Source organism: Asterias rubens, chromosome 3, assembly GCF_902459465.1.
Source record: "Asterias rubens chromosome 3, eAstRub1.3, whole genome shotgun sequence".
In the NCBI taxonomy this organism is placed as follows: Eukaryota; Metazoa; Echinodermata; class Asteroidea; order Forcipulatida; family Asteriidae; genus Asterias; species Asterias rubens.
Genome location: NC_047064.1, coordinates 1,054,474 through 1,074,395, shown reverse-complemented (window position 1 = coordinate 1,074,395; position 19,922 = coordinate 1,054,474). Strand labels below are relative to the sequence as shown.

The following is a 19,922-nucleotide window of genomic DNA, read 5'->3' as shown; positions in this document are numbered from 1 at the left end:
TATAAAAGTTGGCACCGTCTTAAGGGGCACATGACTCTTTCAAGATTTTCTCTTTATTTCCTTACCTTCTCTGTTTGTGACTGGGCATGAGGTTATTTGTTGTATCCAATGTGTTTCACCCTTACTGCTACAAAAAGAAAAAGAGGTTTACGGATGTAGGATTTAAAACTTGGACAGTAGAAACACAGATTTTGTGAGAGTTTCACATATGGGAAATACCCATAGATGGAACACTTCCTTCTTTTAGAATACTCTGATTGTATTCAGGAGGCAGTTTCACTTAGAAACCATTTACATAGTACAACCGTCCTGAAAAAATGTCTAATAAATGTAGTCAATAGTTAACCTTTGTTCTTGGAAATGTGTGTAAGTTGAGATATCTAAACAATTCAAGTTTTCTTCCATCTACTGTCAAACTGAGTTTTCTAAAATGGTAAACAAGTTTTCTTAACTAGTTAACTGAGTTTTCTTAAGTTTTTTAAGTGATAAAACCCATTTCTTTTTTAAGTGGTGAACTGATTTGTTTAAGTGGTGAAGTGAGATTTCTTGGTAAATTGAGTTTGCTTAAATGGTAAACTGAACTTCTCTTACTTTTTTGGTTTGGTTGTACAGCGTCTGGCATACGTATCCCATCCACAATACGGATCTCTAGAATCCAAGCATTCCCTGAAAGAGTAAAAATCATTTTGTAAATCATTTAAGTGTCATCTTAAAGAATCCTTGATGCTGATGTCGCTGAGGTCAAACAACGAACTGGGAGGGCGCTGCGTTACCTTGTTATGTCATATGCAAGGGAGACGTAGTAATTTAAAGACTAACTTACTACATAAAAACTGCATACATTTCGTAGCAACAACTACTATCAATGGATAGACACTTGGGGAGCTACGATTAGTTCCAGTTTTCAAAACATATAAATATTCATTTGTGTAAGGCATACCTTGATATCTACTCTAGAATAGCAAAGGTCATAGGTTCCAATCCCACCCAGTGATATGACCATGGTTTGTTTTTCACAGAACTTGGGAATGTATTGAGTATACAGTGTTTTAATACACATCGGTTTATGAGTAAAACACAAACAATAAAGCATACCTTCTATGAATAGGAACAATCTTTTTCCCTTAACGCCTGTTTTTTTTTTCATGACAAAACAGAACAGTGGTGAAGTATCAATGTTTAAAGAATTAAATTGAGTGATGAATGTTCACACTCAGAGGAAGTGCTCACTTTTCTGCACGGCACAAAAAAGACAAATCTCTTACTTTACCACACGCATTTCTCAGTACATTCCTTAAAAAGAGTCTTTCTTATTAATTTTACAAAGCAATTTGTCAATTAGTTCAGGAAATCCTATTTATTTGAGATCAAAGGAAGTAGGGGATTATTGTCAAACAATTGTGTAAATAACTCAGGGAAAAAACCCCACAAATAACCTCGGTAAAACTTCAAAGTTTGTTTAAATATATATATAAATGTAACTCCTAAAAATAGTTCTTAATAAGATAAACAGTTCAAATGAGAAGTGTTATGCAAGTCAATCATGAATGGATTAGCAACAAAGACATCATGACAAATAAAGCTACATGTTCATTTTCTTTTTTGAAAACTAACGCCCAGACTGAATACATTGAACACCCAATTGTTGATATTCTGGTTTTGGTTTTCTACAGTTGTTTTTTGCATTTGTCTCCATCCATTTTTTTTATATTCTAAGTGTGTGATCGAGGGTGTCCTTTTCAGTGGGCATGCATGTCTGTTTGGGTTTTCCCTTTTACACCACAATGTGTTTTGATGCTTTTACAATTTAGGTAATAAACTGAACTTAAACTAAACTAAAACCAAACTTTAAGTTACAAAACACCCAGTTACTGAAGACCAATTAACTGAATACAACTGAACATCCAGTTGATTTTCGGGGTGTGGTCGCTAGGAACACAGTAAATTTTATGCCCAATTCTTGATCCAAGACTGTTTTATTTCCCGCCTATTCAGTGTCTACATGTCAAAACCCATTAGTAGAAACAGTTCCGACCAGACTGCACTGTATGGTTACTCTCACATGACTCAACTTATATTACGTTCCATGTTTACTGTAGGGACTCCTGATCACAATGATCTATATTTGTTGGTTAATATTACTGGAACTATTTTGACTAATCAAATCAGGTTGGTTTTGAAAGTTTAAGACTTATGCGGCAGACCACAAACTGACATTGATGATAAGCAGTAAAATATTCGCTGAAATCAAGACATTTTGTACCAAAATCTCTGAAAGAATATGGCAAGTTTTTATTAGAAAAGGATATTATTGATGTATGCCAGTATTTTCAACTAACAACTCTGAACTTCCTGCAATTTCCTTGTAAATCAGACAAATTTGTACAAAATAAATTCAAAATAAAAATTGACCAATTGGAATCACTTACTTCATTGAGAGGTAGAGATGACATCGTTGCAGAGGTACCTTTACTACACCAGCTGATCGTCCAACAAAGAGGGCGCCCTAAAATGCCAATCAAATATGCAAATCAAATAAATATTCAACAGATATTTCATGAAAAAGTCTCATGTTTATCTTTTAAACGTCAACAGTTTTCATTTGTACTTTTAAAATGATTGACATCAGCAGGGGTTAGACATGCTATTATTATTTGATAAAACTTCACGTGAATGTAACACATGGACTAAGCCTTCGCTCAGCATTCTCAATTAGTTGTTTCCTTTGTTCTTATTTTGTTTCCCAAGCTACTCTTGTGTACTCCAGGGGGCGAACGTTGGAAGCTTTAAGTGTCTGTGTCATGCAGGGTGTGTAAGCCTGGCTGCAGGAAGGAATGGCTTCAACTAAGAAAGTCAATGTCCCCCAATCTAAAGCTGTTTAATTTACTTCCCTTCGATACGGTATGACATGACAAATATGATTAAAAAAGTCTTGATAAATGTGAACGACTTTCTCAAGTTGTGTCTAAATTGCTGGCTGAACGACTTTGTCAAGCTATGTCCAAATTGCTGGTTATGGCTGTTGCTAATGGTGTTGCTCTAGGTTTCCAATACGTTAACTCTTCTTTTTACAAGATGATCTAGCTGCAGCCATAGCCGTCAATTTGGACACAGCATTAAAACAATGCAGAGATATGTTTCTACAGTTCCCACTTTTTCAATCTTGAGAAAGTTTGTCATAAATTCAGCAAGTCAAAGATGGCAACTTTAGGCTACAATATCACCATCAGGAATGACTCAAGGTCTGTATGGTGAATGTGCAAAAAGTAGATGGAGGTATATTCACAGATAAAATCTCTCATGTGAGTTTGTGTGGTTCCAAAAAGAATTGTTGGTGGCCTCCATACTAGAACCTGTGGTGTCCTCCATATCACCTTACATTAACAGAAAATTTGAACTTCAGTTTATTGCTTGTGACCAACAGAATTATAAAGATTGACCTTTTTTGCTAAATTGAATGATAGAATATAATTGCACTTTAATTTGCGACTTTCACACGCAACAATGAAAAGCAAGAAGGTCTTGGGTGTTTCGATACCCATCAATTTCTTCATCACATAAATATCAAGTTATGTTTGCCAGACATAGCTCAGGATTCAAACACCAGGGAATTGAAGTAGTGACATGTTTTTCACCTGTTCCAATTAGACGTTATATCTTTGGAGCTCCGAAAATTTGACCTTCTGACCTTGTTATTTTTTCAGGAGGAAATTCAAATCACTATTGGGTGATGAGTAGAAAGGTGCTCCCTTGTGTGTTTGAATTGATCTCATAAATTTTAAAGGTATTTTAAACTTCAATTCATTGAGTTTTCAACTTGTATTGATACCGTCATAGGTTATATCTAAAAGTTATTAAAATATAACCAAAAAGGTACTAAAAATTCTTAAAGGAGTGTTAAGGAAAATTATCTTAAAAATGATCATAGTAGTTCTTGTGTTGCGCTTTTAACAGGCATCTCAAAGCACTTGATATTTTAACGACAAGTTTGAAATATAAGACCCATTTAGGGTTCACAAGGTGATGTGCAGCAATCTACAGCCAACCATACCAGAAACACCAGGGCAAACCCTGGAAAGTTCATTTATATGCTATCTTCATAACAATTCAATATTCGGTTTTCATATAGCGCTTTATACACTATGTCTCAAAGCCCTTTAAACATTATACCCCTGATCACTGGGCCATTTCATTCCTTAAACCATCTCAGCTCCCTGGGGAGTATACAGCCTGTGCCGCCAAATATGTAGCGCACCAAAGCTAAACCAACCTCAAGAACCATCTCTGCCCTAACAGGGCTTCGAACCCACACTCTACTGAGCAGAAACACCAGAGCTTGAGTTCAGTGCTCTTATCCGCTCTGCCACGATACTCCGTGGTTTCTTTTATGTGCATTACACACAGCTCACAGACCTATCGCTTTAGGTACAGGTCCTATCTGAAGTTGCCTAAGTGAAACGCAACTATAGTACTACAATATAAATAATGAGTAACTTTTACCCACTTTTTTTTCAGGGACCTTAGATTCTTGTGAGTGCATTATTTATATAAAAAAATTGCAAGAAACCCACGTTGGATTAAAAGTTTGATAACCTGATAGAAAAAGTATGGCACAACTGCAATGGGTTGGCACTAAGTATACACACAGCTTTTTTTCTGCCCAACAATTACCAGCGATTATTTTGTAGGCATCTTTTAAAGTAATGTTGTTGAGGTGTTGTACCTTTATCCCAGTTTCCATGTGGTATGCCAGGTGTGTAGAGTTGAAACACTAACAAATCCAACACCCCTAGCGCTAGGTATAATCCCCAACCCTAGAGACACACACCCTCAGGCACACTACTGGTTTCTTATCCCCTACCCCAGGGGACTCTCTGGCATTCTTGCCGGCAATGAAAAAGAAAACCCCGCCACTCTTTAGGAAAATAAAGATATTTAAGGCATAAGTGGCTTGTGTCAATACAAAAAGGCTGTTTGCTGTAGAGGATGAAAAACAATCTGAATGTTGTCCTACCGTCTCTTTGTGAAGCGTGATTTTCTTGAGGGGCTCACATTGGTTGTCCTGGGGAAAAAAAGGAACAAGGAAAAAAGTATTAAGCACTTTGTTAAAGGGATGAACTCCAAACTCCCCCAACCACCCAAAAAGCTAAGCTAAGCTTTATAAACAATTAAAAAAAAATTATATTTATGATTCAAGCCACTAACACAACTGGGCGCAACTTCACATAGCTGTTTAGCAGGAAATTCTGCTTAGCAAATTCCTTTGCTATGCACAAATGAGTGGGATGCCAGTCAAAGCAAAGGTAAATGTATATAAAAGTATTAAGCACTTTGATGAACTCCAAACTCCCCCAACCACCCCAAAAGCTAAGCTGAGCTATATAAAAATAAAAATAAAATAAAAAATTATGTTTAATATTCAAGCCATTACCACAACTGGGCGCAACTTCACATAGCTGTTCAGCAGGAAATTCTGCTCAGCAAATTCCTTTGCTATGCACAAATGAGTGGGGTGCCAGTCACAGCAAAGGTAACTGTACAATATTTTGGCTGGTAACCTACTTTTGCTGAGCAAGAGTTTTCTGTGCTTACATGCTTCATGAAATTGGGCGCTGATCATACAAATTTATTTCTTAGGAGGATATTTCAACTTCAACATTTTGAAAGATCCACTTGCTTTGTCAACTTTTGATTGATTGATCAGAAAATGTACAAAATGAATGAGTGTGACAAGCCAGTTATCAGAACAACTAAATTTCTGTAAGTCTACTGCAAAGAATTGCCATAAGGTATCAGATGCCAAAAGAGTTACAAAGGAGCAAGAACGTGTTTGCGTCTTCATCTTCTTTGGTTTCCCCCCAGGAAAAGGAAATAATTGTAAGTTCACACGTCAGGTTATAAGAACTGGGGTCAAAAAGTGCAAGTAAATGAGGGCAAGCACGGCAGCGTACAACAGGTGCTCCGAGTCTCATGTTTGAACTGGGGTTTGGGTAAAGTCATAAATTCAAATTCATTTAAGAAAGAAGGTTTACAATTACATGATTTCTTCAAATATGGAACGCTTGGCTATGGGAATTGTCGCTGGGAAGAAACATGAAGGGATTTATCCAATCTTTTATTATTTCCTGCAGTTACTAACAAAATTAACAGGTATGGAAAGGGCTATATCTATAACAAATAATGTAATAAAAGGATACAAGCAAAAGCAAACACATCCAAGAATTAAAAAGACAAAGACACACAAGTCACGAGATACTTACTGGAGTAATGCACAAAACCTCCAACTCACAAGCTTTGTCGATTCCAGGTAACTTAACAACCTTGGTTATCTTTCCATCCTCTGCAAAAACAATAACATTTGAGTTGGATACAAATTTCACACATATCTGAGTGCTACTTGCATCTCATAAATAGATTCAAAATGTTGGCGATGGATCGTTTTCATTGGAAGACTTACTGGTTCCTAACTCAAAACAAGAGTTTGGAAGACATACTGGTTCCTAACTCAATACAAGAGTTTGGAAGACTTACTGGTTCCTAACTCAAAACAAGAGTTTGGAAGACTTACTGGTTCCTAACTCAAAACAAGAGTTTGGAAGACTTACTGGTTCCTAACTCAAAACAAGAGTTTGGAAGACTTACTGGTTCCTAACTCAATACAAGAGTTTGGAAGACTTACTGGTTCCTAACTCAAAACAAGAGTTTGGAAGACTTACTGGTTCCTAACTCAATACAAGAGTTTGGAAGACTTACTGGTTCCTAACTCAAAACAAGAGTTTGGAAGACTTACTGGTTCCTAACTCAAAACAAGAGTTTGGAACACTTACTGGTTCCTAACTCAATACAAGAGTTTGGAAGACTTACTGGTTCCTAACTCAAAACAAGAGTTTGGAAGACTTACTGGTTCCTAACTCAAAACAAGAGTTTGGAACACTTACTGGTTCCTAACTCAATACAAGAGTTTGGAAGACTTACTGGTTCCTAACTCAATACAAGAGTTTGGAAGACTTACTGGTTCCCAACTCAATACAAGAGTTAATACTCTTACAAGATATACCCTGTACTCCAAAACTTCAAACAAGTATTTGCCTCAATGTTCTAACATTCAGACTTTATTTTGTTCAAGTTACAGCATTTTCTTCTTCACTTTGAATTACAATTCTGTAATCAACAACAGTGTTGTTTTTCCCCAAAATGCACTTGATCATTATCTATGGCTGTGGCTAAACCAAGAAACTTTGGCTGTGACTACAGCTGTTGGCAACAGTGACAACCTTAAAGAACTGGCCTTTACAACGTTCTGGTTATAGCCACAGCTGAAGCTGCCAATATATGGACACTGACTTTGTCACATCAAAGTTCACCGTAATCAACTTTATACTCATATATCAAGTATTATCTTCAAGTACGCGCTAATCCTCCAATCAGATTTGCAGAATGGAGTGGTGATCAAAACCTATATTGCACGGTTAATACCACTACCGTGCGTATAGTGTGTTCTATGTCACGCGCCAAGTTTGCTTGAAGATAAATACGTTTCGGCCTTGTTGGATATGGGACGCAGAAGCGCTATATTTTTCCGTATTCCACTCACGCTTGTGTGATAACTTATAATACTTATAGTACTTTTTAAATTTTTTTATAACTATTTGTTTTGTGATTTCATTGGGGATTATAGGCCTATAAGTTTTTGTTTTCTTGTAATGCTTTTCATTTTGCTGTTAAGCGATTTGAGGAATGCCAATTCATGTTGCGCTATATAAATTCTGTTTTAGTATTATTATTATTACAACCTCGGTTCAAGTAATGAAACCATTAACAGAGCTACTGGCACTACCAGATTGATCAAATTTTCACTTAGACCAGATGAAGCTTTACCAACAAAGTGAAAGTAGATTAGTTGCAGACAGTGGAAGCACCCTGCTATGAATCTAAAGGAGCGATTTAAGTTATACCGTCCCACTGTGGGATAAGGATGAGGCTGGCGCTATCGCTATGGGTGTAAAACTTTCATAGCTGTTTCTGACTTGTTTCGGAAGTCATTTGCCATTTCCCCCCTGCTGGTTTTTAAAGTGCAACTCCTTGCTGTAAATTATGGGCCACTAACTAATGCAGGGTTTACAAAAGAAGATTTATTCAGTTTTCAATTGTTCCAAATATCACAAATCAACCTTACAAAACTATTGATGATTCAGGCTGGTTGTATGAATTTACTAAAGTAAATAATAATTGCCCAAAATCCTAATCCAATCACAACTAAACTTCAAACCACCACTTCACCCCAAACTGTAAAGTTCAACCGCATCCAAAACAATCGGTGGTACCACCTTGGCAACATAATCACCCATGCTGTGAAATTAGCGGAATATTGGTTGACCCTGGATGCCGCTCTGGACATCTGAGTGGGAACTCATTTTGGGGCAATGGCTGGCTCTGTCTGAGGGCTTGGTAAAGAACTGGGCTAGTCGGTCAAGCCTGGGGCAACAGCAATTTGATATCTCTATGGCATTAGGTTTAATAGACTTGCTGGTGAAAGGAAAACGTGAAAATCATAAAACGTGTTTTAGGATATGCTTTTTATTTTGTAGTTTGTTTGTAAAGCAGTGTGTGTAACCAAGATGATTGAAATAGGACATTTCTAGTGGTTACTGAGTGTGAGTAGTTTGCTTTTGAATAGGATTAAGAAAATGACCTCAGGAAAACATTAAATAAAAAAAACTTTGTTTGTTCATTTTGATGTTTTGTTGTATAATTTTAAGAGAAATAGAAGAAATATTGCTAAGTTATGGGTGTCCTCGAATTTTTTCAGCTTATTGTTCTTTTTTCCCACTTGTTGTCTGTTTTATCTCATGGTTGCCTTTCCAGAATTTGAAAACACTGGTGGGTAAGGACACAATACACAAAATCCCATCACATAAACTAACATCATTAGATGGAAAATAATCATTTGAAACTTTGAAAGTTTATTTCCTCCTCTCCATCAGCCACAGCTTTTTCCTCTCATGCTGCCGTATTTCAATACCAATAACCGCTGGCAATGACACTCCCAGACGAGACGGGGCACACTACTGGGATAACCCACTAGTACAAAGCTAGTTACAGTCTGCTCCCCTAGCCTTTGGCTACGCATCTGACTCTTCAACCTCCAAACCAAGGAAGTAGTTGAAGATATTCTCTATCCGACCCTAGGCGGATGAAACTACTATTGTCGTCTTGAGGATTAATTGGGTGTGAATGGGTCGCCGTCGGCTTTTTGTTCTGAAAATGAGACAGCTTATTCTTCCTTGAGATTAGACGAGGGGGCAGAAAAAGTAGAGTAGAGAGTCGTTGGAAATTGGGTTTAAAGTTAGAAAAGTCATTGACATGAAGTTTGTAACCCTTAAAGTTAGTCGACTTGTAACTGACGGCAATTATTAAAGCTAAGAATACAATGTTCTCCTCAAGAAATTGCTGACTTGAGATGAAGGAGTGCAAAGTGGCAAGGGCCTTGGTATTTATTTGTTTATTTATGTTGTCTTAGGTATGCAAAGTTGCATGATCTTGTGTCGTCTTACGAGCCGATTTTTCTAGAGCTGCATCGGCACAAAAAAAGTAACCAACAGAATTTTGCTTTGCAGAAAATGTTCCATATGATACTGGTAAGCTGCCTTTTTTTTCTTAGCAGAAACTTGTTCAGCAATATTTTCTGTTTAAGCAGCTTTAGTTGACCCTAGTTTCTGTTATCCTTTCTTATAATCCCATCAATGTTATGAGATTTTCAGACACTCTTCTTACCTGTTCCCATAAACATGACATGGTAGGTCTGGTTGTTTTGTCCTTCGACCACGTCCACGACAATCTTATCAAGCCTACAAAGAGAAAAGACAGAAAGATACAAGTTGAAGAAAGCTTTGACAATGAATGCACCTGGAACTATAAAGGTAACGTTGTTCTTCAAGAATAAGAGACGGTTCAAGTCTCAACATTTTCATCTCGGGCCACCGTGCTGGAAAATGGTTCCCTTCCATTAAAAAGGAAAATAATTGAATTAAGGAACATGTTACAGTGTCAATTTGCATTTATCTACAGAATGCCTAAAATGTTTAGGGTTACGGTTGAGGCATACAATCTCGTTCCCTATGGGTTTAAGACTATTCATTAAAGACATGCCGCAAAAGGTATACTTCACTTTAGGACCAGGGGCTGTTTGGTTATGCGTGGGCCGATCTGCCTGTACCCTGGATCTAGGGTTAGAAAGACTAAGAAGTCTGGTCACAAAGATCAAGAAACTTCAACCAAATGAAAATATGAAGACTACGCCTAATGCCTGAAACATATGCCGGAGAGAAGACAAAAACAGATTGCTGCTTTTTCTCTACCGGCAATTAAATTTCAACACTTGGATGTGTGTGGGTGGGATGTAGAAGTGCTGCATAAACAGTTTTTATAAAAGGGGGATTCTCATGTTTTGATAAAAAAACTTCTCTTCATTGATCATCTCCAACCCAAGTTCAATGAATAAAAAAGATACAACACAAATCAAATATTTTCACTAAATGATGAAGTACCTCATCCCCTAGAGAAGTTTGGAGACAGAATATTTGTGAATTTCCCCTCTTCTTAGCGAGAGTTTAAATAAATAAACAGTTTCAAACTGAAAAGCTTCCACATAACTTTCTTTAAGAAATTTGAAAAATAAGTTGGTTTTTCTCAAGTGGGTGATCGCCCTCCCATAAATGACAGGAAGGAGAAACATTTACGTTGGCCCATGAATTATGTTATTGTAATCTAACCACAATTTAGTCCACAAAGGAACTAATGCCTCTGTACCACACTTGGTTTAATAACTGTAGCAGATGTTTAAGTTCTCAACCAGATTTTTATTATGAGTAATAAAAAGGCTGAAATATGGGAAGGTCTAGATGTTACACGCCTTCAGGGAGTAAATGTATAGTCATATTTATTATTTACGATGTTTGTATTGTGTAGTCACAGAAATGACATTTGACACTTTAAATCTGTAAAAGAAACAGTCGGATAAATGCAGAATGGAGGTTACAGTTGATCCCCATTTCAAACATTCGGATCAGTCTTCTCTCATGCTCTGAACAGAAAAGTTATAAGACGATTGTTTAGTTTTCAAGAAAGAAAACCTGATCAAATCTAGGGCATAGATGATATTGACCTCTCACTATTGCTTTGCAATAAACTGTGCAAGTCTCACACAGATTAGAAGAATTGCGTCCATTAAAATGTTTTTCCTTAGATGTGTTTAAGTGATGTGGAACCAAAGTAATCTTAAACATGTTTGAAAATGCGCAAGACTTGCAGTCTGCTGACTTTATCAGCAAATCATGTACTGTCTAAAAATATCACCCGAGTAAAATACATTCCAAGTAATAAACTACAAGGGAAACCGACTTTAAGTTCTGTTGGTAGAGCATCGGCTTATGAGTCCAGGGGTCATTGCTTTAAGTCCCACTCCAGTAAATTTATCTTCGTTCCAACCCAAACTAAAAAAAAGCTGGAGCATCGCGTTGCTCCTTAACAGTAACAATGTCTTTATCCCCCAACCCCCCAAAAGGATCATCGAAAAAGGTAGCTGTGTGACCCATCAGTAAGGGAAGCCTGTTATTGATCAAGACATAGGCACACATTTCCTTAAGATCCCAGCACATTCCATGTCATTATGTGGTTGACCACGACCCAAAAGAGGAAGGTGGTATATAATTTCTGTGGCAATTATATCGGGCAGTGATAACAGCTGAAAAAAAAATTGTGTTTAACTAGGTAAGGGGAATGACCGTTGGGCGTCTACGGTAAGTCTAGTATGGACAATAGACCCCCATGGACGAGGGTTCAATTTAAGTTAGAAGTCGTCTGATGGAAACCATTGATTCAAATCCCGAGTCCAGACACTGATTTGATTAAAATGAAGAAAAATTGTCAGCAGGTGTGAGGTAATGAAAGGTGCAATAGAAAAGATAAAGTGATCGTCATGCCCAAATATGGCACGGTTATGGTAAATAGTATCTCAAGAAATTTAAAATATTTACCATTTGAACCTCATTATGCTTAAATATGGCACAGTAATGGCAAATTGTGTCTCAAGATATTTACAATCTTTACCACATGAACTTTGAACATGAACTTTGTGCAACCCAAATTCTCAATTTTGTTACCTGGTATCGAGTGATGTCTTGGATTGGAATGAGGTTGCTTTTCCCTAGTGCGACCGCAAACTATGTCCAAGGGATTCTACAACTTTCAGCAAATGCTGTCCAAGGGATTTTACAACTTTGACCCAACCTTGATAACTGCCCACTGTTCACTATCAACCACAAACATTTATGGGCAAATAGTAACGATTAGCAAAAGGGTTAAGTAGAGTATGACAGACTTCAGAGATTTACACTCAGATACTTAAGATTTCCATTCAGTGTGAAATTAAAGACAACGGTTCAATGATCTTATTGGATTCCAAAGTCAAGGTCCAGCCTTTGTCCTTTCTTTAAAAACAATAAAAACAACGCTTTTTAAGATCAAGGTTAACAGCTACATGCCTGGGAGAGTTTTATTGCATTAAATTTAATATTGTGATGGCATGCTTGATGCCCCCAAGGAGACATAAAGATGTTGTTTAAGATTCCTTAATGGGTCCTGGATACCTTAGAGAGAAGACACTGCTCTGTGGAAGAATCTTAAAGTTAGTCCGAAGACAAATCAACATCTCAACGCTGAGAGAATTGATGTCCAAAAGAAACCACATGATGACAGAGAAATTACTGCTACCTCAAAGCTCTGACGATAAATGTTTCATTCGATTTGTTTATTTCTGAAGTTCTTGTTTCAAGAACTTGCTTTATGGATGTTCACCGTGTTTACTTTGAAAAGTTTGTTAATAGATAATATAGATAACAGTTGTTCAAGTTTTCATCCCATATAATTATTATTACTTCAATATTTTTTCTTCTTGTAGCCCCTTAACAAGGATGGGTTTTATTTAGCCTTGTTTGGGGCAGGTTTTCAAAAAAAAAAAAGTATATATACGTACAAAACTCCCTCTGAGGGCAAATGATTCACAATTATTAACCATGGGCTGTATGCTCCATGGTCAGCCACAAAGTCTTCCCCATTGGCATCAAACACCTCACACCTCCTTTTGACACAATAATTTAACATGAAGTGCAAACATCTTGAAAGTAGCTCACATCCACAAACGTCCATCTCAGAATGTCTTCAGTAAGACCCAACCATAAGATGTCCACTTCAACCCTAGCAACCAGTCTCTTCCGGAAATCATCCAGTAATGAATCCTTAATCCCCTGGGTCAGTTTTGAAAGCCATTCAGATCTGCCCAGACAGCTGAGTGGTCAGATGATGTTATTGCTAAGTACGAAATTTCCACTTGTCTCTGTTTATTAGCAGGTGCCAGCCACACAAAGCCCCACCCATGGATAGGTGTTACTAAAAACCAAGGTCAATGGATAACTTAATATTACAGGTAAGCATGATGCCCAGATTATGGACCCACCATGTAATTAGTCATAATTGTTTTATTTAGGAAATTATGGATATTATTAAGAAGGTAAAATGTCAAGGTGGACTAATTGTCCGAACTGGTATGTCCGGTGGAAGCCTTTGGAATGACGTCAGCTTAATAGTCACATGCAATGTAGCTAAATGTACCAGTGGTATAAACAGAAAATTGGATCCTGATTTTGATCATAATGATTGATAACTATTTCAAAAGATGGTTGGGTAAAAAGGGTTTACCAAAAGATCGTTGGGTAAATAAAAAGGGTTTAAAACATTTGATTCATCTAGCTCGATTCTATCAGTATCAAACAGCTGTTACTTTGATTTAGAATTTTATTTTGACAGAAGAAAATACAAGGACCAATTTCCCAACTGGCTACGCCATAAAACAAAAACCTTTACGCATTCTTGGCCGATGTGACCTAAAGCTCATAACTTCCTTCCTTTTTGTTAAGATTCTCAAGACTTTAATGGATGTGTAGTTTACAGCCATGGCTCCAGACTATGTACACATCTGTCTCCAAGAAGTCTGAACACATCCTCTAGGGTCCTTAGGTCATCTTTAATTATCAACTTTTTAGTCAAAACAATAAATTATTAAACACTTACATGGTAGGTCGGTACCTTTTAACAAATCAAAGTTGTAAAAATAGTTGTATCTTGTAGTGGGTGGGGGGCATCCATAAATTTATAAATTTAGAAGTGTTGTAATCTATACATGCATGGTCGTGGTATGTATGAGGGCTTTGAAACTATTGGATATTAGAAAAGGATAAGTTCATTTGAGGAGCGAGGCTTTGTAAGAAAAGAAAAAAAACAAAAAACTTAAGAAACCATCATATATTGGAACAACAGTTCCTTAATATAAAAATATAGCTTTTCTCAGTCAATTTCTGCAAAATAGCATTATATTCAACTAAACTGATAAGTTCTTCTTTTTAGCTGTGCTAAGTTGGCATTCAGTTTAGCAGCGTAGACACAAAAAGAAGCAAAAAAAAATGCAAAAAGTGCTCATGTTTGTCAAGAGAAGATTTCTGAAGTTTTGTGTTAATCAAAGAATTTTTTTATTTATTCTTGGCAATGTTGTGCACACCCTTTACATACTTCTCAACACATAAATGAACCTTCAGTATATCCACCTAGATCTTAATTTAATGAAAGTGACAATCTCCAAGACAGACTTTAAATAACATAACCAATTTTGTTGGCTTCCTTTATCTTTAATTGGTTTAATAAAGGGGTGGTTACATCACTCAGCTCTCACTTAGAGGGTTATTGGTTCAAATCCTGGGCTTATTGTTCAGATGTCAACAGGCAATTATTCTATTGGAAGATTGAAACACATATCCTTACAGGACAGAATGGCCAAAGTCTAGAAATCCAAATACATAACTTGAGATTGTTAAAAACCCCTACAGAATGGGGATCTCGTCCCTTGTCACCACTTTCTCTGGTTGACAGATATCAAAGCAAACTCCCTAAATTGGACAGATGGAAATCAAAGAGCAGATCTGACCCTCGATGACCTTACAACACCAGGTCAACTTGAGGAATCTTCGCCCTGGGCACCGGTAAAAGCTGAAATCCTCTGAAAGTGAAGACTACAGATTATTTGATTACCTGTCTTGTAGCGAGACTTGAGGAGGGAAAGAGGAAAGTGTTACAATGACAGAAAGACTGAGGCCACTTAAGCCTGGTCTGTCTTGACTATTTATTTGCACAATCCTGTCTGAATCAAAAGGACCAAAGGGGTAGAAAGACCAAGGGAGACGAGGACAAGGCAGACCTGGAATTTCATCTTTGAACATGTCTATCAGAAAATCTTGAAGTTAATGGGAAACTTTTGAAGGGCACCAAGGCCAAGACAAGGGGCAACTCGTGGCCTTAGTGGTCTGTAATTCCAAGCCTGACATGGGTACTTTGGGAGGAGGGTGGGTAAAGACTGTGACAACCAAAAAAAGGGTTGTAGCAAACTAAAAGTTGTCATCACTTTGCAACATTTTCTCTCCAACAAGGATTTATCCTTTTATCATTATTTATGTTCACCTGAAGTTTGACCCCAAAACATCTTTCTTTAATGACCTGACCAGCCATTGACCTTCTTCTTGATAAATTATTATCAAAATTAACCAGAAACTACAGAACAGATGGACTTGCACGCTAGCAACTTGACACAGTTTGACCCTTTCCAAGATTCTAGATTTTCTCTTTTTTTCGAAATCCTAAAACAGTGGTTCCTGAGGTAGTAAAATAATGTCATTTAATTTCCAAGCGCCACTAAATCAAATGGTGTAATTACTATATCCTTAAGCCCTGTTTCTTCGGGAGTTTATAGAGGTTTTCTTGTACTCAGGTCATGCTACTCTAGATTGTAAAAACATTTCCCAACTCAAATAAATTGTTTTGTGAACCTAAGAGGACAGTGGAAAGATCAACTTCTTTTCAACCCTCTGGCAACCAATTATAAAACAGTTACCTTAAATGAATAAAAATGAACAAAAGTAAACTTAAATTAAGGCAGTGTGGTTTTCCTTCTCATGTGGTTTTATTGGGCTTTAAATCAACGTAATAGGATATCGTAGCCCCTCCCCAAAGATCTAATCGATGACATAAGTTAAGAAACAGGTCAGATTTTAGTGTCAAAGTTCATAAACCCTTGAAGGTATTCCACAAGATCTTACGGCACATTGACCCTTATTCTCAAGGAGACCTTGATCTATGGAACCCTCAAGGCAGTTCCGTCGTTGTCCTCCCTTGTGACAATCTAAACCAACCTCATTCCTTGCCTCTACTTTTCAAGGGCAGAAACTATTTTAAGATAAATAGGTTAAAACATTAAGTTTCTTAAACCATCGTCTACAGGAATGAATACTATCTTTGGATCAAGATAAGGCACCATTTTGATGAGGTTTCGTCGTAAACTTTTGGCTACTGGAATAAATACTCTCTCTGATTCAAGATAAGACACAGCATTGATTAGGTTTCTTATACTTTAAGCTAATGATGCGCGTTCCTTTCTTTGAATCAATACAGCATAAAACACTTGAAAAACTGCAGTTACTGGAATCAATAATATTGTTGAATCAAAACATGACACAGTTTAAAGAGAATCAAAAGAAATATCTCTTTGCTGGAGAGACTGCTTGATAACTGCTAAAAAAGTTAGAAAAATTATGTAAAATCATTAAAGCAAGTTGATTTTTTGGAACACTGAAACCTGCCGTTATTAAAATTCAGGAGGCCATAATCATTACCCTAACTTGAACCTCAAGTTCAAGTCTGCAACATGGCAGCCGATCAAATCCTAAATTTTGGTGACACTTTTTCCTCATCCCCTTAAGGTAGCTTTCCCAGAAGCTTTCCTCACATCTTTTGATATGGATCCGGTCCATTAAATATTTAGTTGTTGGCTTGTGTTACACCTTGGGCTTGGCATACTTGTGGTCACATTGCCAGAGTGGTGTACAATTTACAATGTTTCAAAGATCTTAACTTGAAGGTCTTCAGTGCGGAGTTTATTGAATAAGAAAAACTTGATTGCCGCTGATATGGAATTGATTCAATAAACAACAATTGGAACGTTTGTTAAATGGTTTCTTTTCTTTGAATTACTTCAACAGATTTAAGGTATTCATTAAAATATGTACTGTGAAAAACGATTGCTTGTCAAGAAAGTGGTTTTCCAACTTTTGCAGAATTGGAAGCAAAAGGGACTATTTTGTGTCAGAAATGAAGCCAGATTTCAAATCGTTTACACCTCACACACACACAGTAGGAAAAATACTTTCGTATTTATAAAAAGCTTTGAAGATCTAAAAAAAAAAAAAAATATCTTATTTTAATTAACAGTTCCCCCCTTTTTAGGTAAGTTACGAGAAAAATGTTGAGGCAATAAGCCTAAATAGTGAAATCTCTTCTCTCTTGCGAGATGAAACAAGCTTCTTGACTTTCCAACAATAAAACAACTTTTATAGGTGGACAGTAATCCCTTCCCTCTGAATGGTTGAATCACTGTAGGCCTATGGGATGTTTACCAGTCCAATTCTAATTGCAGGAATGAAGGCAGGGGAGTTAACGGCCAGCCAATCATCTCCTAATAATGAATGTCGTTCCTTGAAAGGATATTGTACTTTGTGAATCAAGTCAAGAAGGGACACAGGAATAAGAATTAAGTCTTGAAGGATTCTCAGCTCATCTTAAGGAGGACGTCATCACTCATTAATTCATCTTGGAGGTAATTAACCATGACAGTTTGGTGATCATATCAAGGGATGGCTAGAAGGGCTTGGCAAGGTCAAGTACTTTAGGGTTGGATTTGATTCAATATTAAATAACCTTGGTGTAGCATTGAAACTGGCATTGCAAGAAACAATTAGCAGTGTATGTATTCCCGGCCTTACTTAAGGAGCAACACAAAACAAATCTTTGAATTAAACCATAAAGTAAGGAAACATACTTTTTGGCACTATAGTTTATTATACTATAGGATGTAAATAATCGCAGTCATAATCTTGGTCTAAACACTAATCAGTGATATTTAAATTAACTCATTTCTGACAAGTTGAGTTAGTTGGACAATTGTGTGCCTAAAAATCAATCACAATCTTTAACCAAAGGTTCCTCCTGTACTGGTATTCATTGAAGTTTTCATTAAAAAGTTGTAGTCTTACTGGATACAATATAGAATTTGTATTTCAAGTGGACACTACATCTCCCATGTTAGAAAGCAAAGTCCTCAAACTCCTACGAACCACAACCCTTATGGGAAAGTGGTTTACTATGATTTCCTCAACCCTCTCAGCGGGTAAATTAAAGTTCCCTTAGGGTCTGAGTTTATGCCATTGTGGTGCCACCGCCTTCAAGAAAACACAAATTTCACAATTCCTCCCAAGAGTTTACTTCTCTGATCATTGTTTGTTGTCTCCGATTGGTTTCAATGCATAGAACACAATCAACAAAGGAGGTTAATTTGAGCGCTTTGTCCGTCCCGACCGCCATTTGTGCAACAACCACAAGTCTCGAGTTAGGCTAGGTGTCCAGTGTATTGAACTGAGAATCTAATTTGGGTTTGGATTATTCTGAAGGAGGGAATGAAGATAGTTGGCGTCACAATTCAACAAATTATTGCGTAACTGGTGGTTGGATAAAAGATAAAGAATAACACAAGGTCTACCAACCCCCAACTCTATCAATCAGTTGACAACAATTTACAATTGGGAGATAGTTACACCCACTAAACACACCTTGCCTTCAAAAGACATCTTCTGTTTGCTCCTCAATAAATACTTGAAAGGGGGATCTTATGGGTTGGTTGCGGCTGTTTGCTCGTTTGCTTCTAGACTGTTAAGTTGAAGAATTCTGCATGATGTGTTATGGCTGTAGATTTAGAACAGGGTGTGCATATAGCCAATAGGGACGTATCATAAGTTGATAAGCATGACAACCCCTTGCACCCCCCCCCCCCCATACTCCATAAACCAGGGTAGCTGAAAAGTGGAACTTCTACCCGGACAAACTGGGAACTTGCATCTTCACAACATCACTAGTCACTCTCTTCCAGCAAAAACTTAAAAGGCACTTAACATTAACTTAACTTAAAATTAGACCGGTGCCTTTAAATGGTTTATTTTCTGCATACAACCGTGGGCTTTTCCAAATATCATCAATATTCTTATATTCCAAAAAGGTGAATGAACAGTAGAACATCAGAACCCAAAGTCAAGACTGATGAGTTGTAGTTAAGACAGTGGTCAACTAGAGTAAGGTGTGCCTTGAGTTCTATTTAGGTCTCTAGGCATCAAGAAAAGTTAGTTGACCCAGCACCTCGACCCCTTCTCTGTCATTTACCCATTTCACAATTACACAGTGACTTAAATATGTAATTAGAGAAGGACACTACATGGAAACTTTATAACTGCCCCTATTACAATGCAATGAAATTTAATTGTTACTGACAGAATAATGTATCCACATCCCACTACCTAATCAATCTTCCTCAAGTTGAAAACTTACCCTTAATGTTACATCAATCCAGTGAGGTGATTGAGTTTATCAGTCAGGATGTGTTTTGGACAGCGGAGGGGCATTTCACTCTGCTAATGGTTATAGTTATTGCTTTCCTTAGTGTGCCCAGTCAGTTAGAGTTATTGAGTAAGAACAAAAATTCCCAATAGATGAACCTGAACTTTTCCCCACAAAGTACTTTCTAGTTTTTGTTCAAAGTAAAACAAAGCAGGACACATAAAAAATTCATCTTTGAGTTGTCAAAAGTTGAGACCACGCAACCTTTTCTAAATTGAGACAGCAATTTTGTGCGTATGCACCCTGGATACAAGGGTCTCAACGCCAACAAAACAGCTCCCTCAACGCTTCTCGCACAGCGTCATTATAAAGACATGACTTGC

General features: G+C 37.1%; 1 protein-coding gene across 3 annotated transcripts in view; it reads right to left on the bottom strand.

Moving 5' to 3' along the window:
* LOC117287728 (semaphorin-5B-like) overlaps window positions 1–19,922 on the bottom strand; it is a 92,678-nt gene that overhangs the window by 14,891 nt on the left and 57,865 nt on the right. For all 3 annotated transcript variants that reach the window (XM_033768231.1, XM_033768232.1, XM_033768233.1), the window contains exons 11-16: window positions 9,775–9,848; window positions 6,261–6,340; window positions 5,015–5,062; window positions 2,430–2,506; window positions 592–666; window positions 66–127 (exon numbers count right to left, since the gene is read on the bottom strand). In XM_033768231.1, the coding sequence (XP_033624122.1) occupies window positions 66–127; window positions 592–666; window positions 2,430–2,506; window positions 5,015–5,062; window positions 6,261–6,340; window positions 9,775–9,848 (416 nt within the window). The remainder of the gene's footprint in view (window positions 1–65; window positions 128–591; window positions 667–2,429; window positions 2,507–5,014; window positions 5,063–6,260; window positions 6,341–9,774; window positions 9,849–19,922) is intronic.